This window comes from Microcaecilia unicolor, chromosome 4 (assembly GCF_901765095.1).
Source record: "Microcaecilia unicolor chromosome 4, aMicUni1.1, whole genome shotgun sequence".
Lineage (NCBI taxonomy): Eukaryota > Metazoa > Chordata > Amphibia > Gymnophiona > Siphonopidae > Microcaecilia > Microcaecilia unicolor.
In genome coordinates, this window is record NC_044034.1 from 191750927 (window position 1) to 191776024 (window position 25098).

Below are 25098 nucleotides of genomic sequence, written 5' to 3' on the forward strand. Positions count from 1 at the left end.
GGCTGCTGCCCGAGTGGGGGAAGTTTCATCTTTCATGATGCTCCATTGAGCACCCTTTACAGAATTGCTTTCATAGTGCATATGACCTTTACTTAAGAAGATAGACTAATCATAGAACCATTCTTTTATGGTGGTGAATCTAAAATGAAAAAAACAAGGCATGTTTTGTTTGTATTGCATACATGAAGAGTGGTTTCATTTGTGCACTGTACCATAGCCCCCTTATTCTATAATCTTACCGGCTAATATTCAGACCGCAGGAGGCAGGCCAGCTGTGCCGTGATCATCGCTGAGCCCAGATATTCAATGCCGGGCCTTTATTTTTTTTGACTGGCTTAAACTTAACTGGCCAAGTTAATATTCAGCACTGGCCGGTTAAGTTTATAGTGGCCAAAGATAGGCCTGCTATTTAGATGGCCTGATTTAGCCACCAAACTTAGCTGGCCAAACGCTGAATATTTGCAGCTAGCTGGTTATATTACATGATGTAGCTGGTTAGCCACTATCCCCCGGATTCTATATAGAGCGCTTAGAGATCTGCGCCAAAATCCAAGTGTATTCTGTAACAGTGCACATAAGTTAATTTGCTTAACAAGCCAATCAGCATTCTTAACAGCACTTATAAGCAATAATGAGTGCTAGTTTTCTTTCTTCTGCATCAGCATGCATGTGGTAGAGTCTTACTGGATTGCTGAAACAACATTGGGTGAATGTGTACAGGCCAGTGTTTCTAGGTTAAAAACACCTCTTGAAGTATCAGTGTTCAATGAGCAATGCAGATTTGCACAATTTGCTTTATTCATTTTGTACAGTAGTAAGCTGCTTTGCATGATGGTAATATGCATTTTGCATTGATGCAGTCAGCAACACAAAAACAGTGAGTCAAATTAGCTTTCATTTTACATAATAGCGAGCTGCTTTGCATACGTGTGCATGCTTAACAGCACTGAAGTTTTAAAAAAAATCCTGCATTAAGCTCTGTTGTTTGGCAGACGTTATTATTGCTAATGTGTGTTTAATGGGCAAAAGACACACATTTTTTTCATAACACGGCTTAGTAAATAGGGCTCTTGCATTGTTTATGACAAATACTTTTAAAACACTAATACTTCTTGTACTATTTTCTTGGTAGTCTGTTTAAGCATGGGGATGAGTGCTTTGAGCCAGATGCATGCCCATGCTCATGGAGGGCAAAAGAATACTTTCCTGGCGATATCGTCAATTCTTCCTGCCACACCTGGTGAGTGTAGCCTTCCTGTGTCTTGTAACATGAAGTTTCATGTGAATCTTATCTTGCTTCTTATTTCCTACCACTATGATACAGTATGACATCAGAACAGACACCTATTCTACTGCCTTTATTTTTAATTTTGTACCAACATATAAATATGATTGCTAGACTGCAAATGGATTGTTAGAAATGAACTATAAACGCCTCCAATTGTGGCCTACAGTATTGTGTTTTCTTTAGTTTATTATTATCATTCCGCCAAGGCAGATTCCAACAAAAACCAACATAATCATAAAAGTACAAACATGCATAAAACTAAATACAATAAGAACAAATATTCAAAAACAATGTAAAATGCTTAAAGGAGAACATAGGAATTTAAATATGTTGACTGGAGCCAGCTGTCCCTTCCACCATGAAACTATACACATCAGACACAAACAGCTGGGTACATGGTTGAGTGGATAATAAATAAGAGAATGTATTTGGGATACTCAAATCTACTCTAAGGGCGTCAACTTCCTAAGAAGATGCTCCCAAGCCCAAAGGCATGCCTCCAATCCCTGCCCTTCCCAGGGTCCAGCTACACTGAACAAATTATACAAATTAACAAGTATAACTTTGAGCCAGTACTTTTGATAATATTTTAGAGTGAAAGTACATTTGCCTATCCACTTTGAAAATTCTTCAAATTCTGTGTAGTGAGAATTACAAGTTTATGTCTAATTTCTGCAGCCATTTATAAAACTACCCCAGTAGGTGATACTTTTGACATTGCTATTCTCGACTCTTTCTCTTTTAAGTGTTTGCCAGCATGGAACATTTCAGTGCAGCTTTCATCCTTGCCCATCAATGTGCTCGGCATATGGTGATCGGCACTATAGAACATTTGATGGTTTAGCCTTTGACTTTGTTGGAGCTTGTAAAGTTCATCTGGTTAAGGTAAAGTGTAAAAATGAACAACTGTGCAGGCTCAAGATGATATTTACTTGACCAATTTTTATTTGTAAAATCTACTGTTGTTTAATGTGGTTTAGTATTTCATTGTTATGTTTTAAATGGTTTTAATTATTCTACTGAAAATCACATATTTAGTTGGCAGCTGTAACTTGGATGGATCATATAGAGGGGCATAATCAAACGTCGCCGGCGAAATAGATCCCCGGCAATCTATGTTGGCGGCAGCATTACAGCTAGCCGGAACCATATTATCGAAAAAGATGGCCGGCCATCTTTTTTTCTAATAATACGGTTTAGCCCGCCAAATGCCACAGTTCGCCGGGTTTGAGATGGCCGGTTTTGTTTTTCAGCGATAATGGAAAAAAATGCTGGCCATCTCAAACCCGGTGAAATCCAAGGCATTTGGTCATGGGAGGAGCCAGCATTTGTAGTGCACTGGTCCCCCTCACATTCCAGGACACCAACTGGGCACCCTAGGGGTCAGTGCGGTGGACTTCAGAAAAACCTCCCACATGCATAGCTCCCTTACTTTGGGTGCTGAACCCCCCAACCCCCCCCCCCAAAACCCACTACCCACAAATGTACAACACTACCATAGCTCTTAGGGGTGAAGGGGGCAACTACATGTGGGTACAGTGGGTTTTGGAGGGCTCCCATTACCAGCACAAGTGTTACAGGTGGTGGGGATGGGCCTGGGTCCACCTGCCCTAAGTGCACTGCGGTACCCACTAAAAGTGCTCCAGCGACCTGCATACAGGCAGGCCTCTAGGATTTGTTGCTGCTGTATAACCTTGGCACACCAGTTGACACCTGAAGACTAATCTCTTTGAAAAAGTCCTTTATTTGAATAAACACGTTTACTCACAGTTAACTGCAGATCAGAGGTTGTGCCCCACTGGCAAAGAATCTCCCTGGTACTGAGATTAGCAGTAGGTCAGAGCTGGCAGAATGGTGTACAATGCCCTCTTTTAGCCACATTCAAGGTAATAACTAAGTTCTCTAACACATGGATAACACATGAAAGGGATCTAAAACTGGCTTACAAAAATGGCCACTACCTCATGGACTACCGGAAACAAAACAGGGCACACTCTGACCCAGTTAGCAGGGGGAAAAGCACCATGGGAGTAGAGCCCACTACCCTATACCCTCCACAATGCATTGCTGATGTGACTCTGCAGTGCACCTAACAGAAAAGGTGTCACACTCACCCGAGAGCCACATCACAACCAGGGAAAGGCTGTCAGAGGATACAACACATTCTGCTGTCATGGAGGTGGATACGGCATTTGAGGCAGGCATACAGGCTGGCAAAACGGTTTTTTGTTTTATTTTTTTAGTATGGGAGGGGGTTGGTGACCACTGGGGGAGTATGGGGAGGTCATCCCCCATTCCCTCCAGTGGTCATCTGGTGAGTTGAGGCACCTTTTTGAGGCTTGGTCATGAAAATAAAAGGAACAAGTAAACCTGGTGAAATACTGCTTAACGCCGCTTTTTTTCCATTATCGGCGAAAGCCGGCCATCTGGTAGCCACGCCCATGCCTGCCCATGTCCTGCCTTCGCTTCACCGCCGACACGCCCCTTTGAACTTTGGCTGGCGAGGCGATGGGAAAGCGGCGATGCTGTCAAAAAAGCAGCTTTCGATTATACCAATTTCGCCACTTTTCCGAGATCGCCGGCCATCTCCCGATTTATTGTCGGGAAATGGCCGGCAATCACTTTCGAAAATAAGCCTGCTAATCTTCATTTGTGAAACTGTTCACAAAAATTATGTACTATTGCTAATGGGCTGATGAATCATATAAATCATTAGCAATCTTGCCATAACAAAATTCTGGGGCCCTTTTACTAAGCTGCTAGTCCTGAGCTATTGTCTCCTGCGTTAAAAAGGCAGCCACCATGGTAAAATCCCCATGTTAGCTGCTTAACATGGAAAAGAGCTGAATCTGGGTGTAACATGGATGGGTGGAGGAGTAGCTGACATTATGATATGCTAGTTGTCAGGAATGATGATAATGCAGCTGAATTTACCACCACCTCAAGAAGAGACAGTGCAGCTGTACTACTGGGTGTCCAGTATCACAGCAAATACTACAGGAGTTGTGGTGGCTCTTACTTCTTCAACATCCCTCTCCTGATCGCAATCAGTATCTCCCTCTGCACCCCCAATCCTATTAGAACCCCCCCCCCCTCACACACACACACACACACACACACACATACACATCCTCAGTGGCAATCTGTAGGTTCCCTGATCCAAATCTGAAGTCCCCGCTCACAACTCAGGCCCCAGGATGCACAAACCCAACTCTTCCAGAGAAACCCCATCTCTTTCCATCAAAATCTGGCCCCAGTCTATTCCTCTCCCTCCAGCCATCCACCAACTAGCCATCCCCCACCCCTGGGACTCACCCTGGGGAGTCTTCATTAGTAGCCAGTGGTCCCCATGGAGCAGCGGTTCTCCTCGCTGTTCCTTGGGTATACACCTGTCAAGGTTGTGGCTGTGCCCTTATGTTCAGACCTACTGTTTCTCTGTGACCTCTCCAGTCTGCCTTTTTTCCTATTGTTGTTCTTCCTGTAAGCCAAGCCTCGCTTTGGTCTCCCTGCTTCTGCTTCATTTCCTGTTGTTGTTCTTCCTGTTAGCCAAGCCTTGCTTTGGTCTCCCTGCTTCTGCTTCATTTCCTACTTGTGACATTATCAGCCTACTCCTTTATAAGGACCCAGGGAGCTTTCCTATGTTGCCTTTGCAAGAGGTCTCTTAATCTTGTATTACCTGTTTAGATCATATCCATGCTTGGCTTTGTTCCTGAGTGTTTTACTCCTGAAGGTCTGTGCTGTGTTTCTCTGAGTCTTGTGTTTCAATGCTTTCCTTTGTTACTGTGAGTTTGCTTTTGAACCTTGTTTCCTGAAAGCCTGGCTGTAGAGCCACACCCTGCCCTTTGACTCTACCCTTGGCTCCTGCTTTTAGTCTAGCCCTGCTTTTGACTCTTGCTATAGTAACATAGTAAATAGTAAATGACGGCAGAAAAAGACCTGCATGGTCCATCCAGTCTGCCCAACAAGACAAACTCATATGTGCTACTTTTTGTGTATACCCTACTTTGATTTGTACCTGTCCTCTTCAGGGCACAGACCATATAAGTCTGTCCAGCACTATCCTCGCCTCCCACCACCGGCTGGCTCTGCCACCCAATCTCGGCTAAGCTCCTTAGGATCCATTCCTTCTGAATAGGATTCCTTTATGTTTATCCCACGCGTGTTTGAATTCTGTTACCGTTTTCATTTCCACCACCTCCTGCGGGAGGACATTCCAAGCATCCACTACTCTCTCCGTGAAAAAATACTTCCTGACATTTTTCTTGAGTCTGCCCCCCTTCAATCTCATTTCATGTCCTCTCGTTCTACTGCCTTCGCACCTCCGGAAAAGGTTTGTTTGCGGATTAATACTTTTCAAATATTTGAACGTCTGCATCATATCACCCCTGTTTCTCCTTTCTTCCAGAGTATACATGTTCAGGTCATCAAGTCTCTCCTCATACGTCTTGTAACGCAAATCCCTTACCATTCTCGTAGCTTTTCTTTGCACCGCTTCAATTCTTTTTACATCCTTCGCAAGGTACGGCCTCCAAAACTGAACACAATACTCTAGGTGGGGCCTCACCAACGACTTATACAGGGGCATCAACACCTCCTTTCTTCTGCTGGTCACACAGCCTAACAACCTTCTAGCTACGGCCACCGCCTTGTCACACTGTTTCGTCGCCTTCAGATCCTCAGATACTATCACCCCAAGATCCCTCTCCCTGTCCGTACCTATCAGATTCTCCCCGCCTAACACATACATCTCCCGAGGGTTTCTATTCCCTAAGTGCATCACTTTGCATTTCTTCGCATTGAATTTTAATTGCCAAACCTTAGACCATTCTTCTAGCTTCCTCAGATCCTTTTTCATGTTTTCCACTCCCTCCCGGGTGTCCACTCTGTTACAGATCTTAGTATCATCCACAAATAGGCAAACTTTACCTTCTAACCCTTCGGCAATGTCACTCACAAATATATTGAACAGAATCGGTCCCAGCACCGATCCCTGAGGCACACCACTACTCATCTTTCCCTCCTCTGAGCGAATTCCATTCACCACCACCCTCTGGCTTCTGTCCGTCAACCAGTTCCTAATCCAGTTCACCACTTCGGGTCCTATCTTCAGCCCTTCCAGTTTATTTAAGAGCCTCCTGTGGGGAACCGTGTCAAAAGCTTTGCTGAAATCTAAGTAGATTACGTCCATAGCTCGTCCTTGATTCAATTCTCCTGTCACCCAATCAAAGAACTCAATGAGATTTGTTTGGCACGATTTCCCTTTGGTAAAACCATGTTGTCTCGGATCTTGCAACTTATTGGCTTCCAGGAAATTCACTATCCTTTCCTTCAGCATCGCTTCCATTATTTTTCCAATAATCGAAGTGAGGCTTACTGGCCTGTAGTTTCCAGCTTCTTCCCTATCACCACTCTTGTGAAGAGAGACCACCTCCGCCGTTCTCCAATCCTTCGGAACCTCTCCCGTCTGCAAGGATATGTTAAACAAATCTTTAAGAGGACCCGCCAGAACCTCTCTGAGCTCCCTCAATATCCTGGGGTGGATCCCATCCGGTCCAATGGCTATATCCACCTTTAGCTTTTCAAGCTGTTCATACACACTCTCTTCCGTGAACGGTGCTCTATCCACTTCAATCTCATTTATACTTTTTGCAGTCCATCGCGGTCCTTCTCCAGGATTTTCTTCTGTGAAAACAGAACAAAAGTATCTATTTAGCAAATTTGCTTTTTCTTCATCATTATCCACATAGCGGTTCGCAGTATCTTTTAGTCTCACAATTCCCTTTTTAGTCATTCTCCTTTCACTTATATACCTGAAGAAATTTTTGTCACCCCTCCTTACATTTCTAGCCATTTGTTCTTCCGCTTGCGCTTTCGTCAGACGTATCTCTCTCTTGGCTTCTTTCAGTTTCATCCTGTATTCCTCCTCGTGTTCCTTTTCTTTAGTTTTTGTGTATTTTTGGAACGCCAACTCTTTAGCCTTTATTTTCTCAGCCACTTGCTTGGAGAACCATATCGGTTTCCTTTTTCTCTTGCTTTTATTTACTTTGCTTACATAAAGGTTCGTGGCCTTATTTATAGCTTCTTTCAGCCTGGACCACTGTCCTTCCACTTCTCGTATTTCCTCCCAGCCCATCATCTCCTTCCTCAGGTATTCCCCCATTTTACTAAAGTCAGCACGCTTGAAATCCAGAACTTTGAGTTTTGAGTGGCCGCTCTCCACTTTAGCTGTAATATCAAACCAAACCGTTTGATGGTCACTGCTGCCCAGGTGGGCACCCACTCGGATATTTGACACGTTATCCTCATTTGTGAGCACCAGATCCAGCATCGCTCCCTCCCTCGTGGGTTCTGTCACCATTTGTCTGAGCAAACCGCTTTGTAAAGCATCCACGATCTCTCTACTTCTTTCCGATTCCGCAGACGGAACCTTCCAATCTACATCCGGCAGATTGAAATCTCCCAGCAACAGCACCTCTCTCTTGTTTCCCAACTTTTGAATATCTGCGATCAGGTCTTTATCTAGTTCCTCCAATTGTTTCAGAGGTCTGTAGACAACACCCACGTGTATAGAGGTTCTATCCTCTCTTTTTAAGGTGATCCATATCGCTTCTTCCTTTCCCCAGGTCCCTGTCATTTCGGTCGCCATGATATCATTCCTCACATATAGAGCTACTCCTCCACCTTTACGACTCTCTCTATCCTTCCTAAACAGATTATAGCCTGGTACGTTTGCATCCCATTTATGCAAACCATTTAGCCACGTCTCCGTGATTGCAACAATGTCTAAGTCTGCCTCCAACATCAGGGCTTGAAGGTCATGAACTTTATTGCTCAGACTGCGAGCATTTGTGGCCATCGCGTTCCATGTACATTTCCTGGTATGTGCTTCAACATTTGTGATTTGGGGTTGTCTTTTCTCTTTGGGTACCTTCATATCCTTTTGTTCCAACTTCATTTCTTTCTCTTCTGCCTCAGTTCTATTTTCAAGATCATCACCATGCTGTAATGGAGCAAAAGAATTCTGTAGGGGCAACACTTGTGAGGGCGGATGCCTCTGGTGCACATAGTGAAGTCTTCCTGAGCCTACTGTGAACCATCTATTTTTAGGTGGTTTTATCCTTGGAGGCAGTGGTATGAAATTGGCTTGATTCTGTGCTGTGTTTAAGCCAACCTCTGTTTCTGTATTCCCTGTTCTGTTTCCTGTGTGTGGTACTTGTCTGTTTATACTGAGTCTGTAGAAGCCAGCATTATACCTGATTACTTCACTGCTATCCAGCTGTGGGTACTGGTAAGCACATTGCTTCTTTGTTTGTTTGACTTCCCTTAGTCTGCTTAATCCTTTGCCTGCCATGTTTGCTTCTTGGCTTTTGAGCTCTGTTTCTGCCCAAGTTCTGTTCCTGTGTGTGTTTGAGCCAGGTTCTGCTCCTGCTCTATGTTTGAGCTATTTCTGTCCCAGTTCCCTGCTAAGTCAAGTCTCTTTCAGTATCCTGTTCCAGCCAAGCCAAGTTCCTTTCAGTATCCGGTTCCAGTCAAGCCAAGCCCGTTCCAGAATCTGGTTCCAGCCAAGCCCATTCCAGAATCCGGTTCCAGCCAAGCCAAGCCCATTCCAGAATCTGGTTCCAGCCAAGCCAAGCCCATTCCAGAATCCAGTTCCAGCCAAGCCTAGCCCGTTCCAGAATCTGGTTCTAGTCAAGCCAAGCCCATTCCAGAGGCATGTTCCAGCCAAGCCTGTTCAAGAATCCTGAATCCTGTTTGAGAATCCTGAATCCTGTTCCAGCCAAGCCTGTTTGAGAATCCTGAATCCTGTTCCTGCCTTGTCTATTGTCTTGCTTCTGTTATTCTTGTTGCCTAGCTCCTACCATGTCTTGCCTGCCTAGTTGTGCTTTGTCTTGTCTGTCCTGTCCAGATCCAGTCCTTGCCTTGCCCTTTTCTGGACCCAATTTTAATTTACTTCCGTGTTTTGCCTTGTCTTGCATTTCTGGGTCCCAGTCCCAGTTTTGATCCAGTTCCGAGTCTTGCCTTTTCCTGTCTGGGTTCCAGTTCTGGCCCTTTGCCTTCTTTTCCTTGCCTTGTCTAAATCCGGTTCTTGTGTTGTCCATTGTGTTTCGTTACCTCTGTCCTGCCTTGTTGAGTCTGTTAGTTTATCCTAGTCCAGTCTGTTCTGATTCCTGGCTGTGCCAACCCCAGTGATTTGTCTGCCAAAGCTCTGGCTTTGGTCCAAGGGCTCACCATTCCTGACAGTTATGACAACACCAGAATCCAAAATTGTATTAATGATCTTTAGTGGTAGTCTCACAGTAGTACCACTAGGTGTCATTCTTCTGTAAAAGAGAGATTCTGCAGAGGTATTGCAGTTAGTGCACGTTAATTTTTGCTTTAAATGTGTGGTAACTGTAAAAAGTACAGCACTTAAGTAAAATGGCCCCTACATGTGGAAAATTTCATAAAGCTGCCATTTTGTTCACAACTTAATCAGAAAGAGAGGTGTGGTTAATGGGATTTTTTTTTTTTTTTGAGGGGGGGAGATACAATTCTCCAAATTTACCTGGACTTTATCATACACAAAAAAAATCCTTGTGAAATATTTGTTTAACATTTAAATGAATTACTACTGTAGGAAAGATTTTTATGGTACCAATTCATTCTCACTAACCCACTCACTGGTTAATATATTGAGGAGTAGCCTACTGGTTAATGCAGTGGCCTTTGGTCCTAGTAAACTGGGTTCAATTCCCTTTGCAGCTTTTTATGACTCTAGGAAAGTACCTTCTCTATATTTTCCCAGGTACAAAATAAGTACCTGTATGTAATATGTAAACCACTTTGATTGTAACCACAGAAAGGCAGTATACCCAGCCTTTCCTAGTTCAAATGTTGAATGGGTTTTTGAATAGGAACCTCTGGGCTCCTGATATCAGGCACACAGCCCTTCTCATTTTCCAAAGGGATCAATTTGGCTTCTAACCTCCAAAAATTGTCAGCCAAACCTGGTTTGGGCTAAAAATGTCACCTCTAACATTCTTTATTTGTCACTTTGACCCCTAGTGCTAGATAAGTAGCTTTGACTAGCAGCCGATATATTTTCAGAGTGTTTTTTTATCGTGTACCACTTGTAGACGATGTGAAGGATGATGACCATCCATGTTTAGTGTTTATTGTGCTGAGGTTTACTAGTAATAGGATTTAAGTCAGGCTTAACGAGCCAATAGTACTGATAATTGGGTGCTAACAATCAATTATTGGAGCTAATTGGTAATAATTGGAATTTATATGTGCATTTTTATAGCTGCTATTATATAAAAATGTGCATGTAAATTTTTTCGTGCGGATAAGAAGTGGGATGTGGCCATGGGAGTGGCATGGTCGGGTCAGAGATTGTTCTACATTTTGTGCACAGCATTATAAAATTTGGGGGATCCGTGCCTAATTTAAGCCCAAGGTTCAGCTTATGTAAATCCTCATGCCCAATTTTGGGAGCGGATCCCGGCACTAAGCACTATTCTATAAACAGCGCTCCACTTGGAGCACCGTTTATCAAATAGCACTTAGCGCATATTTTTATGGCACCCATTTATAGCTATGTTTTAAATAAGAATGGCATGGTGATAATAACAGCACTGGGCCTGATATTTAAAATTATTTATCAGGACAGGAGAGGCTCCTACTCGGTCAAATCATGTTGAGCGAGTCAGGAGGGGATGTTCAGCAGCTCTTAACCAAGCAGTGCCACCAAATATCCCCCCTGACTGCTGTGGCACCATCTGGTGCCAGAGTAGTCCGGGGATGGAGACTAAGTAGAGCTAGGAGTTATGTGGTCAGCAGAGGTATTCAGTGCTGTTGCCTGAATAGCAAACTGGGCAAGAAGGATCACATAGATAGCAGTCCTATTTTAGACTGGTTCATGGGGTGTAAACAGACACTACATTTTGAGCGGGTCTGAGCCCAGAGTAGGTGAGCATGACAACCCGCCCAGCATCTCTCCCTCCTCCCAGGTGATCAGGGTGGTCACTTAACTCCACTGCCCTGGGCCATGACCCCCCAGTACCTTTAAATCCTTTAGGTCTTCACTGGCAATGAGCAGCAGCTCCAAGCCTTCCCTCTGACACATCTTTCTGGTCCCATGAACAGGAAGTTACATCAGAGGGAAGGATCAGGTTGCCAATGAAGAACTAAAGGATTTAAAGGTACCGAGGGAGTGGAGTTAAGTGACCCCCTCCTCCGATCTCCTGGAGGGAGAGATGTCAGGAGTCTTCATCTCCCTACTAGCCACATTGCTGCTGGGTTGGTCTGAGTACAAAGTGGGGTCCAGTAGCACAGCACTACTACAGGAGTTGTGGTGGCTCTTCCTTCTTCAACATCCCTCTCCTGATGGCAATCAGTATCTCCCTCTGAACCCCCAGTCCCCACACACACACATCCTCAGTACTGTTCCCATCTGTGGCTACATCACTGGGCTGGCTAGCTATGTTGGTACAGCACTGAATATCAGTTATAGCCACATAACTTTCAAGGTACAGCTGCTGACCTGAATATTCTGTGTTGTTGCCCAGATATGGCCCAGCACTGAATATCCAGGTATAAATTAGCTGGCAGCAGTCAGCATTTATAAAAAATGCTATCCACCACCAGTGAATTATTTCTAGGGGTTATTTCCAGTCCCCGAGACACCCCCAGACCAAATGGAGGTATCTCGAGCACAGGAAACTCCCCAAGAATGCTTTCAATATACTCACCTCGTATATCTGAACTCCTTACTTACCAGAGCTGTGTACTAGCTCATAAGTAGCCAAGAACACATACAAAATATAGTTAAGAAGGTATCTTTTATTTCATAGGCATCAAGTATAATTACAATTAGCCATTAGTCTGCAGACACAATTTACAGAACATTATTTGTCTAGAGAAATACCATTCAATTAGTTATAGGAATGTAATATTCCAGCTGCTAATAGGTACTATCTGGGTTTTAGTCTTATGTGATATATTTTATCACTCAAAGGTATTCATGGGAAAGCAATTGGGTTTTTAGCCAATTCTGGGGTGCTGCAGTTGTTTCCCATGGAGAGAGAGTAGCTGTGGCTGCCTCTCTCTCTCTTGAAGCAGGAAGTACCCTCATTTTTATAGGTTTACTCAGGATATAGGTAAGCACATCTGATTGGATCTATGCTAATGTCATGGTTAGCACTGATTGGCTTATGCTAATGAGTAGCTTCAAATCTTAAACATGTTCTCATCCTTAGCTTGCTTAACCACAAACTTTTGCAATTTCCTTGCACCTGGCCTATGAAGCCTGTTTCTGAGGTTTTTGGACCCTAGCTCCTTCCTCATTTTGCTGCATGGTGTGTCCCAATAGCTCAGGAGCTTGCTGGAACTTCAGAGTTCAAATTATGGCTAAAGGCCTATAAGTTTTTATATCATTTCAGAACCTCATTTCAAAACTTGAACCAAAGTCTCAGGCCTGGGCTGCCAAATAACAATACACCAGCTTGATATCGATCCCTCTATTTCTCCAGACAGTTATTATTCAATAGATTACAAAACTGCATTCGAAAATTGATTCTGCTAACAGAAGTGTTTTGTTCTATTCACAGAGCACATCTACTGCCAGTTTCTCAGTCATTGCAGAAAATGTGAACTGCTTCAATACAGGAGTCATTTGTAGGAAATTTATTTCCATTAATGTTGGACAGTCATTCATAGTGTTCGATGATGACTTCGGGAGTCCAGTAAGTTTTCCCTTTCAGCAAAGGAGAAGAACATATTAGTTGATAAAATCTCAATGAAACTATCAAAGAAGTGTTGTATAAATTGAACTGGAAATATTTATTTAACGGATCTGCACATTCTTGAGAGAAATCTTAGAAAAAACTAGTTCAGAAATGTTCCTGTCAATATTCAGCTGGTGCCAGTGAGTATTTTTTTTTAATGCTTACATCACTGGCTAAGTTAGACCTTGATACTCAGTGCAGGGTCATGTGTGAGCACTGTTGTTATAAATAACCCCCAGATAACCTGAGAACTTATACAAAAAGAACTTACAAAAGCAAATTTGATGAAACAAGTCTTAATTAATGTATTATTTCAAAATATACTCTTGCAAGAATGGGTGTCTCTGACAGCAAGCAGGCACACCCTTCCGTAATTTTTAGTTTATATATTCTTTCTTTCTGGTTACATTAGGTGTCTGCCCCTAAGTTTCTCATTGGTTATTGATCACATTTACCCCCTATTACATCAGTGCTGGTTATCATATGACAGTCCCGTCTGAAAATTTTCCATAGACAGAGCGCCTCTATTCATTGTTAGTTCTTTTGCTCGATTTACATTTTCTTATCTGCATTAGTATTTTCATACATGGTATGCTTCTCCTTCCCCCAACCTCCCTTTTTCCCTTGTTCCCTTTGTACATAGTTTCACAGTTTCATGGTTTTCTTGTCTGGCCCAACCTCTATTTCAGCTCTAAGGCCTGTCCTTGAAACCCACATACATCTCTTTCAGCAGTTTGGGCTTATTTCTTCCCCCTCTCCCCTCTCTCCTCCTGTCTCAGCAGTTCTTATCAATTTTCACACATTTCTTTAAACTAACACAGTTTCTTTGTTAGTAATTTAGAAAGATATAATGTGGTGATCTCTGTTAGAAAGGGCCTACACAAATATAGTTATAAACTTACCCCTAAAGAGTTCCTTTCTACCAGGGCATAAGTTATATATTCTATCTTTGCAATTATGTTAAGTGAAAAAGCAATATATGTACACATTTCTCACAAATCCCTTTTCTTTTCTTTGATCCTTTTATTGCTTTTTCATCTACAGTCTCTCACAACACTCTTCCAGCCTTTTTAACATATTTTCACACTCTTCATTAACCTTCTGTTCTCCTAAGAGCATTACATTCTCTGAATAGGATGGTGGGCCTAAAGACATTTTCTTTGAAATTGCTGTTTCAATCAGTTTCTGACACATGGGATTACACAATATCCTAATCCCACTAAGACTCCTGCCACTACTATTAGGGAAGTAAACATGGAAAAACCATGTATCTAACCATCCTGTTAAAGAATTACCTATACTTGAGTTTTCTGCCAATTCATCTGCTAGGGTTGTAAGTCCTAGGAGGGCTTTAGTGATTGTCCCATCAGGAGCTGTGTTATTGGGTATGAAAGTACAGCATTGCCCCCCCCCCCCCCCCCAAGCATCACACAGGTCCCCCCTCTCTCAGCTAACATCATGTCTAGAACCATTCTATTCTCCCATGCCATTCTACTGGTTGCATCTAACTGCTCAGCTATGCCTTTCACTGCATTTCGGGTGTAGTTTATGAATCTTTGCTGGTTGTACTATATATGGTTTGTCCAATCTACATTCTTGTTGACAGTTGACCACCAAAAGAGAGCAGATTCAAATCCTGCAGCTATCTGATTCTTAGCCTTGAACTCATCTGGTACACCCCTGGTACTTATGCTATCTCCCTTTTGCCTATTATGTAACTTGGGCCCTTCTTCAAATGCCAGGGTGAATGGTATAGCCAGTTGTACTAATGCACATGTGCCTGTCCAGTCTGTAGGCAGGGTTGGCCTGAGAATTCTTCCCCTGCAATACCACCACACATCTGCTCTGGCTATTTTCAGGTTTGAATAGTTTCCACTAGCCTGCTTCCCAGTCACATTCATTGCTTGCAAGCATGTGTGTAAAACTCCTACCTGCCTGGTTGCCCCCTTCCCCCCTTCTTGAGAAACAAGCTGAATGGTTCCCATGGCCTGGTGAGAAGACTGGTGGTATTCACACATCTTTAAGGCTTAGTGCCGGGAACAGCAGTGCTAGAGATTTGCAGGAGTCATTTCCCCATGCTCCTTCTTCCTGAAACAGAGCAAGTATACATCTCATTGCATTGGGATCTGAATTCCACCCCAAAAGAAAAGGAGTAATTTGAGCCACTGGTCTGCCTGAGGCACATGCATAGCAATCACTTTTGTTCAGACTTGCCACTGTAAATTTGACCCATTCAACCCAGGCATTTATCTCCCCTTATCCTGTTTCTATTTCAAATGTTTCTCTCAAATCCTTCACCTCTATTACTTGCACCATTTTAGGATCATTTAGAGGTGGTTGAAATGGCTTTATTATAGGCATGTTTGTTGCAATTGGAATATCCTGAAACTTCTTTTCCACAATAATCTTTAAACAGCATGCTACTGGGTCTCTTCCTAATACATCTATTCCCATTCCAAACAGAGTATCCTGCTTATAATCGAAATAGAAAAACGCCTATATTGTGCCCCAAATTGGGAGATAGACGTTTATCTCACAAAAACGAATAAAGCTGTATAATTGAAAGCCGAATTTGTAAGTTTTCAACTGCACTCCGTCGCGGATGCGGACAAAGTTGATGGGGGCGTGTCAAAGGCGTGGTGAAGGCGGAACTGGGGCGTGGTTATCGGGCGATCAGAGATGGGCGCCTTTCGCCGATAATGGAAAAAAAGTATGCGTTTGTAGCTAGAATTTAGGGCACTTTTCCTGGACCCTGTTTTTTCACGAATAAGGCCCCAAAAAGTGCCCTAAATGACCAGATTACCCCCAGAGGGAATCGGGGATGACCTCCCCTGACTCCCCCAGTGGTCACTAACCCCCTCCCACCACAAAAAAATGATGTTTCACAACTTTTTATTTTCACCCTCAAATGTCATACTCACCTCCCTGGCAGCAGTATGCAGGTCCCTGGAGCAGTTGTTAGGGGGTGTAGTGGACTTCAGGCAGGTGGACCAAGGCCCATCCCCCCCTACCTGTTACAATTGTGCTGCTTAATGCTTAGTCATCCAACCCCCCCAAACCCACTGTACCCACATGTAGGTGCCCCCTTCACTCCTTAGGGCTATAGTAATGGTGTAGACTTGTGGGCAGTGGGTTTTGAGGGGGATTTAGGGGGCTCAATACACAAGGGAAGGGTGCTATGCACCTGGGAGCTCTTTTACCTTTTTTTTTGTTTTTGTAAAAGTGCCCCCTAGGGTGCCCGATTGGTGTCCTGGCATGTGAGGGGGACTAGTGCATTACGATTCCTGGCCCCTCCCACGAACAAATGCCTTGGATTTATTCGTTTTTTGAGCTGGGCGCTTTCATTTTCCATTATCACTGAAAAACAAAAACGCCCAGCTCACAAATTGTCGAATAAAACATGGACGTCTATTTTTTTCAAAAATACGGTTCGGTCCGCCCCTTCACGGACCCGTTCTCAGAGATAAACGCCCATGGAGATAGACATTTTCGTTCAATTATGCCCCTCCACGCCTTGTAGCGCTATAGAGATGAAAACGGTAACAGAGTTCAAACATGCGTGGGATATGCATAGAGGAATCCTGTGCAGAAGGAATGGATCCTCAGAAGCTTAGCTGAAATTGGGTGGCAGAGCAGTTGGGGGGAAGAGGGGGTGGTGGTTGGGAGGCGAGGATAGGGGAGGGCAGACTTATACGGTCTGTACCAGAGCCGGTGATGGGAGGCGGGACTGGTGGTTGGGAGGCGGGAAATACTGCTGGGCAGACTTATATGGTCTGTGCCCTGAAAAGGACAGGTACAAATTCAAGGTAAGGTATACACATATGAGTTTGTCTTGGGCAGACTGGATGGACCATGCAGGTCTTTTTCTGCCGTCATCTACTATGTTACTATGTTATTATCCAGCTTATAATTGAAAAAGAAAAACGCCTATATTGCGACCCAAATCGGGAGATAGACGTTTATCTCACAAAAACGAATAAAGCGGTATAATCGAAAGCCGAATTTGGACGTTTTCAACTGCACTCCGTCGCGGATGCGGACAAAGTTGATGGGGGCGTGTCAAAGGCGTGGTGAAGGCAGAACTGGGGCGTGGTTATCGGCCGATCAGAGATAGGCGCCTTTCGCCGATAATGGAAAAAAATATGCGTTTTTAGCGAGAATTTAGGGCACTTTTCCTGGACCCTGTTTTTCCACAAATAGGGCCCCAAAAAGTGCCCTAAATGACCAGATGACCACTGGAGGGAGTCAGGGATGACCTCCCCTGACTCCCCCAGTGGTCACAAACCCCCTCCCACCACAAAAATATGCCGTTTCACAACTTTTTATGTTCACCCTCAAATGTCATACCCACCTCCCTGGCAGCAGTATGCAGGTCACTGGAGCAGTTATTAGGGGGTGCAGTGGACGTCAGGCAGGTAGACCCAGGCCCATCCCCCCCCCACCTGTTACACTTGTGCTGGTAAATGGGAGCCCTCCACACCGCCCCCCAAACCCACTGTACCCACATGTAGGTGCCCCCCTTCACCCCTTAGGGCTATAGTAATGGTGTAGACTTGTGGGCAGTGGGTTTTGAGGGGGATTTGGGGGGCTCAACACCCAAGGGAAGGGTGCTATGCACCTGGGAGCTCTTTTACTTTTTTTTTTTGTTTGTTTTGTAAAAGTGCCCCCTAGGGTGCCCGGTTGGTGTCCTGGCATGTGAGGGGGACCAGTGCACTACGACTCCTGGCCCCTCCCACGAACAAATGCCTTGGATTTATTCGTTTTTGAGCTGGGCGCTTTCATTTTCCATTATCACTGAAAAACAAAAACGCCCAGCTCACAAATTGTCGAATAAAACATGGACGTCTATTTTTTTCGAAAACACGGTTCGGTCCGCCCCTTCACGGACCCATTCTCGGAGATAAACGCCCATGGAGATAGATGTTTCCGTTCGATTATGCCCCTCCACGTCCTTCATATAGGCCTTACCATTAACCTCTTCTGTCCACTTTGTACCAATGATTGTCATGAAAACAGCATTACACTCCTTATCCCTACAGTCAGACTGAGAGGGTCCTTTAAGGATGGAGATCCGGGGCTTAGTTATTTTCGCGTCTACCCCACTAGGTATAGCACAATCCATCCCTGTGCCTGTGTAGTCCACAATACAGGGTGCATCTAGACACATATACTTGTCTTCCCTGCTATATTTTCTCTGTGCTTTTAAATCCCCACAGTCAATTAGGTTGCACACGTCAAACTTAATCACCTGGGTTTACTGGTTTCATTTATCCTTATTGTAAGATTCACATGCTTATTCTGAAGAGGGTGAAATGACTTCGGGAGAGTGGTGTGTGTGACCATGAAAGCATTAACATGACTCATTAACATTAATATTATGATTACCAATAAGGAAAGGCTGAGACCGCTCATGTTGGACAAATTAGACCCTGGACTGGTTAAAGGTAACCAATTCCAAATCATCTCCTTCGTCCCCCTTAGGTCTCCCCCAGAATCTTTCCTTATTTAAGCAGCAGAACAAAACTAGTCCTACAAGTTGCAACAATACTATCACTGCTATTTCTATTTGTTCTATCTGCATTTAGGACAGGATATATGCACTTTATAAAGGAAAAGGGATGGTTATAGCCCCTATGCTAAAGGAAGACAGTCTTCTAATCTTAACAAGCCTAAATAGTTCAACAACTCTATCCCCCCTTTTTCTTATAAAGTACCAAGGTTGCCAGCCCCCTCCCAGTATTTCATATGTAATGAGCCAAAACGTTACCAGTTCCCCCGTGTTAGGTCGGGGTAGTGATATGTCTCCCTGTTCCACCCTTATTTTAGCACACCCATATAATACGTCCTCTTCCACTATAATAGATGTCCCTGGTCCTGTAGTCCAAGTGTCTATTAATGATTCACACAGTCTACAAAACCTGGTCACAGGATCCCAGGCAGGATTATCATCAGGACCTGGATCCCAGCTCAAAGCAAGTCTCTCGTAGAAATTGTTCAATGTTTTCAGTATTTCTTGTAATCTTTATTTTGAGATGATCCTCTGTATTTATCACTGTCCACCTGAGGGAATTTGCAGGTGCCTCCACTGGTCCCTTGATCCTGGTGTAGTGTGTCCAACCCTTCTCGACTGTCCTGACCGTGGGTTTCAGTGGTCAGCAGGGCTTGATAAGGACCTTCCCAGGAGGGCTGTAGCTTGGACTCTTTCCAGGACTTGACCAGTACCCAATCTCCCAGCTGGATCTTGTGAACAGCAGATTTGAGTGATCTCCCTTAAATGAGATAAAGAGGAAGACAGTGCCAGTATATAATTCTTTAAATACAGATCCTTGATTTCAAATGTGGATAACCCCCCTTTTCCCCCCATATAAGGTAACCAAACAACATTTCATAGGGGGAAATTCCCAGGTCCCTTTCGGGGTGCAGTCCTGACTCTTAGTAGTGCAATTGATAAGCACTTTGTCCAGGGTAATTTGGTTTCTAGCATTATTTTTGAAATCTGCTTTTTCAATGTTTGATTCATTCTTTCCACCTTCCCAGATGAGGGTGGGTGCCATGGAGTGTGGAAGTGCCAGGTAATTCCCAGATCCTCCATCACTCCCTGCAAAACTCTGGAGGTAAAATGGCTCCCTTGGTCTGAATCTATATTTCCCACCAACCCATATCTGGGAATTATTTGTTCCAAGATTATCTTTGACACCCCTTGTGCCGTGACTGAGACTATTGGAATTGCCTTTAACCAGCCTGTCAGATGATCCACAATTACCAGTAAATATTTTAATCTCTGCACTGGGGGTAGTTCTGTAAAATCCACTTGTATGAAAAGGTCTAAGCCCTGGTTCCCTTCCCCCAGGGATAGCTTTTCTAAGTACCTTTTTATTTATTTTCTGACATATCACACATCTTTCACAAATTTGTTTAGCCACAGAATACATTCCCAAGCCTCCATATCTTCTTAGTACTGCATCACACAGGACCTGACTCCCCCAATGACTCCCCTGATGCAGTATGGCCGTCACCTCTCTCATTACAGCTTTGTTTAACATTTGGCTGCCATCAGGCAAAAGCCATTTTCCTTCTTCTGTCTGTACAGCCCCTAGCTGGATGAGCTTATCTTTCTCTTCCCTACTGAAACAGGGTAACTGTTCTACTTCTGGGATCGTAGGGATCAGGACATATATTTTTGTGGGCTGTTCTTGGAGGGCTGCTTCCTTAGCTGCTTCATTGGCCAACCTATTTCCCTTAGCTTCTGGGATAGATAATTTCTGATGCCCCAGGATATGCACCACCACAATCACCCTTGGCAGCAGCAGATTCTTGAGCACCCTTGTCACTAATTTCTCTTGTACCAATTCTTTCCCTCTATTTGTGATTAATCCCCTTTCTTTCCACATTTTCCCAAAAGTATGTACCACCCCAAAGACATATTGTAAATCAGTATAGATGGTTTCATCCTGTTCCTTCAGGATTAATAATGCCTGACTCAAGGCATACAGCTCGAAGGTCTGAGCTGACCATATATTAGGCAGTCTTTCTGCTTCCAATACTTCCTGGGTGTTTGCATCTATTACCACATATCCACTATGTCTTTTTCCCTACAAGACCCAGGAGGATCCATCCACAAATAATTGTCTCCCTGTCTGCAAGGGCCTATCCCTTATATCTGGCCTGATTTTTGTCTGATATTCAATGATGTCTAAACAGTCATGTGATATGTCTTAATCCCCACCCTTTTTGATAAGAAGGAAGCCGGATTAACACAATTCTCCGTAGTCAGGACTAAATCATCCTTTTCCATTAATATGGCTTCATACTTTAACAATCTAGAATCAATTAGCCATCTGTGGGCTCTCTGAGTAAGTATGGCTCTTACAGAGTGAGGTGTACTCACTATCAAGGCTCCCCCAAAGGTTAGCTTCCGGCTTTCTTCTACCAAAATTGCGGTGGCTGCCACTGTTTGGACACAGCTGGGCCACCCTCTGGAAACAGGATCCAGCATTTTTGAGAGATATGCTACTGGGGGTTTCTTCCCTCCCCATGTCTGTGTAAGAACCCCCAAAGCCATCTATTGACACAAACAAATGAAAAGGTTTTTCCAAGGATGGCAGGGCTAACACAGGGGCATGGATAAATCTTCCTCTAAGCATTTTATCCATACTTCCTCTTCATTTTCCCATCTTAATCTATCAGTGTGGGACTATCCACTAGCTTTGCATACAGTCCCTTTGTCTTTTGGGCAGACGAGTCTATCCATAGCCTACAGTATCCTATCAGACCTAGGAATTTTCTTAACTCTTTCTTGGTCTTTGGGAGCTGTGTTTCTACAATTCTTTGTATTCTTTCTGGATTTATTCGCCTTTGTCCTTCACTGATTAAATGTCCCAAATATTTCACCTCTTTTTCCACATACTGTAATCTTATTTTAGTCACTCACAGACCCTGCTGTCCCAGAAAATTTAGCAAATTATCAGTGACTTCTTTCACTGTATTTTTCTTTTTCCCCATAATCAATAGGTCATCTACATACTGGCGAAGGGTGGATTCAGGTTGCACCGGGAACCTTTCCAGAACCTGCTCTAAAACCTGCCTGAATAAATTTGGGGATTCTGTGAACCCTTGCGGCAGAACAGTCCACCAGAACTGTTGCTTCCATCCAATATGGGTATTTTCCCATTCGAAGGCGAATAAATCTCTAGAATCTTCCGTCAAGGGGCAGGACCAAAATGCATCTTTCAAATCTATTACGCTAAACCATTTGTGATCATTTGGTATTTTGCTTAGTAGGGTATAAGGATTAGGGACTACAGGGTGTCTGACTTGTAATATTTTGTTCAATTCTCTTAGGTCCTGCACTAACCTATATGTTTCATCCGGTTTGAGAACTGGAAGAACCAGAGTGTTAAAGGGTGACATGCATGGTTAAATTAACTTATCCGTTATTAATTGTTCTATCACTGGTTGCAGGCCCTTTCTTCCTTCAAAGGAAATAGGGTATTGCTTTTGGCATATCACTTCACTTTCCTGCTTCAATTTGATCTTCACTGGAGGAATTTTTAACCCCCCCCCCCCCCCCCGATTCCCTTCTGTGACCCATACCCCAGGATCAATTCCAGTGGCATACCTAGGGTAGTTAACACCCGGGGCTGGTCAATTTTTAACACCCCCCTCCAAAATCCAGTACTAGGCATACCAAGAATACAAAACACTCAGGACCTATAGAGCAATTCTTGCATACCATAAGCAGTAATTTCTACAAGTCACACAAGGAAAAGGAAAGCACCTTAAACACTGCAGTGAGCACTAGAACATCAATTCACCTATTGTAAAACGAAACCAGACAGAATAGTACAGATCGTCGATCCTGCACAGTCAATGCCAACCGAAAGCCATGTCTTTTTCACAAACAGATACACCCTAATCCACTAAAGAATAAGTAATCATAAACTTTCTATTTAGACAAAAATTAAACTGAACCCTCAAGATGCCACACTCTGCATACAATGCAATATCACAGAAACAGAAAATGCCCCCTAGTACTGTGCAAAATATAAAGACAGCAGATGTAAATTTGAAAAAACTAACAAATACCAATCACCACTTTACAAATTAACAAATAGAAATAAAACAAATATAGAAAATAAAATAATACCATTTTATTGGACTAATACATTTAGCTTTCAGAGGCCAAAACCTCTTTCTTCAGGTCAATACAGTATAGTGCTGTCACAGTATGCTATCCTGACCTGAGGAAGGGGGTTTTGTTCTCTGAAAGTTAGTCAAAATGTATTAAAATTAGTCCAATAAAAAGATTACCTTATTTACATGTTCTATTTATAAACATTTATTAACACATCTACAATACTACTTTATCCTAAAACAAAAAAATAAAATATATATTTTATTTACAGTTTGTTGTCTCTGGTTTCTGCTGTCCTCATCTTCTTTTCACTGTCTTCCTTCCATCCAGCATCTGTCTTCGCTCTCTCTGCCGTCCCCTCCATCTAATGTCTGCCCTCTCTCCCAACCCCTTCCATCCACTGTCTGCCCTCTCTGTGGCCTAGTGGTTAGGGTGGTGGACTCTGGTCCTGGGGAACTGAAGGCACGGGCAGCTCCTTGTGACTCTGAGCAAGTCACTTAACCCTCCATTGCCCCAGGTACAAATAAGTACCTGTATATGTAAGCCGCATTGAGCCTGCCATGAGTGGGAAAGCGTGGGGTACAAATGTAACAAATAAAATCTGCCACCTATCTCTGCCTCTTCCATCCAACATCTGCCCTCTCTCTCTCCCCCTTCCATCCACTGTCAGCCCATTCTATCCCTTCCATCCACTGTCTGCCCTTTCTCTCTGCCCCTTCAATCCACCTTTGCCCTCCCTCTCCCATCCATCCAGGGTCTGCTCCCCCTTCCATCCTGGATCTGTCCCCTCTCTCGCTCTGCGTTTCAGCCCCAGCCCTTTTCTCCCACCAGTCCCAAGCTTCAGCCCCCAGCCACTTCTCCCTGTCCCCTTTTCAGCCCCCAGTCCCCACCGTTTCAGCCCCTGCCCCTTTTCAGCCCCCAGTTCCAGTACTAGCCCCTTTATCCCAGGGGCGTAGCCAGACAACAGATTTTGGATGGGCCTAGGCAAGAAGTGGGTGGGCACCCAGTGTTCTCCCCTTCACCCACCATCAAAAAAAAATCTCAGTTGGTGGGAAAATGCATTTTTCCACCTTAGCAGTCTGCAGCAGGCACGCGCTGAAAACTGAGCATGCGCAGGTGCTGGTATCCTGGAGAATAGCGTTTTCATTACCATCAGGGGGAACTCTTCTGCTGGCGGAGCTTGGGATCCCCACCTGCTACCACTAATATGTGTGCTGCTGTTGGGTGGGCCTGAGCCCTAATTGGGTGGGCCCTGGCCCACCCAGGCCCACCTGTGGCTATGCCACGGCTTTATCCCACCTACCCCCCTTTTCAGCCCCCAGTTCCAGTCCCCTTCATCCACGTGCCTTGCATTAGGGCCTCAATTTTCAGCCCCAGACCCATTTTCCCACCTGCCCCAAGCATGGCCCCATTCTCCCTCCTGCCCCTTCTCAGACCCCAGTTCCAGTTCCAGCTCCAAGTCCCTTCTCCCATCTGAGCCCCCCCCAGACCCAGTCCCCTTCTACCATCTGAGCCCCCCCCCAGACCCAGTCCCAGTTCCCTTCTCCCATCTGAGCCCCCCCCCCAGACCCAGTCCCAGTCCCCTTCTTCCATCTGAGCCCACATAGACTCAGTCCCCTTCTCCCATCTGAGCCCCCCCTCCCAACCCAGTCCCCACGTGCCTACCAGCTCTTTCGACAGACGACCCTCTTCTCCTGCCACCCGGCACCCAGCCTTAAAAAAAAATCAGTGCAGCGCCTCGCGTCTGCTCTGCTGTAAATGAAGCAAATCGCCTTGTTGTGTCGGCCCTTCCCTCACTGTGTCCCGCCCTCTGATGTAAATTCCTATTTCCACGAGGGTGGGGCACAGTGAGGGAAGGGCCGATGCGATGAGCACCCCTCCACCTGCTGACACCCGGGGCGGACCGCCCCCATCGCCCCGCCCTTGGTACGCCACTGATCAATTCCCAGTAAGATGGTTCATTTTAATAGTTATTTGTCCATCTATGACTTGCTTACCCAGACCTAATTGTGCTATTAAGTCTCTGCCCAGCAGGTTGCATCCTGTTTCAGGTATATACAGGAGAGCTCCCTCAACTTCATCATTCCTGGTTCTAATCACCGTTTTTTTCCAACAAGGGGACCGAAAATCCTTCCCCTTTTACTCCACTCACAGACAACTTCTGTGATGTCAATTTAACCCCTTTCAGCAGCTGAGCCACAGAGGATTTTGCTGCTCCTGTATCTACCAAAAAGACTGTCTCTTCCCTTTCTGGTCCCACCCATAAATTTATCAAGGGCTCCTGGTGAGACGTCAGGGTCAGGAGCCCCTGACTCCCCTAATCTTCCATGAGAGTGAAAACCTCTTCTTCCCTCACCAACTTGGGACATTCTCTTTTAAAATGCCCCATTTTCCCACATTCAAAACAT

General features: G+C 44.4%; 1 protein-coding gene across 1 annotated transcript in view; it reads left to right on the forward strand.

The window, feature by feature from the left end:
- The window catches only part of OTOG (otogelin), a 706015-nt gene that overhangs the window by 292246 nt on the left and 388671 nt on the right, over positions 1-25098 (forward strand). Inside the window, 3 exon segments of the mRNA XM_030202446.1 lie at positions 1133-1240; positions 2035-2173; positions 12880-13014. Coding sequence (XP_030058306.1) covers positions 1133-1240; positions 2035-2173; positions 12880-13014 — 382 coding nt within the window.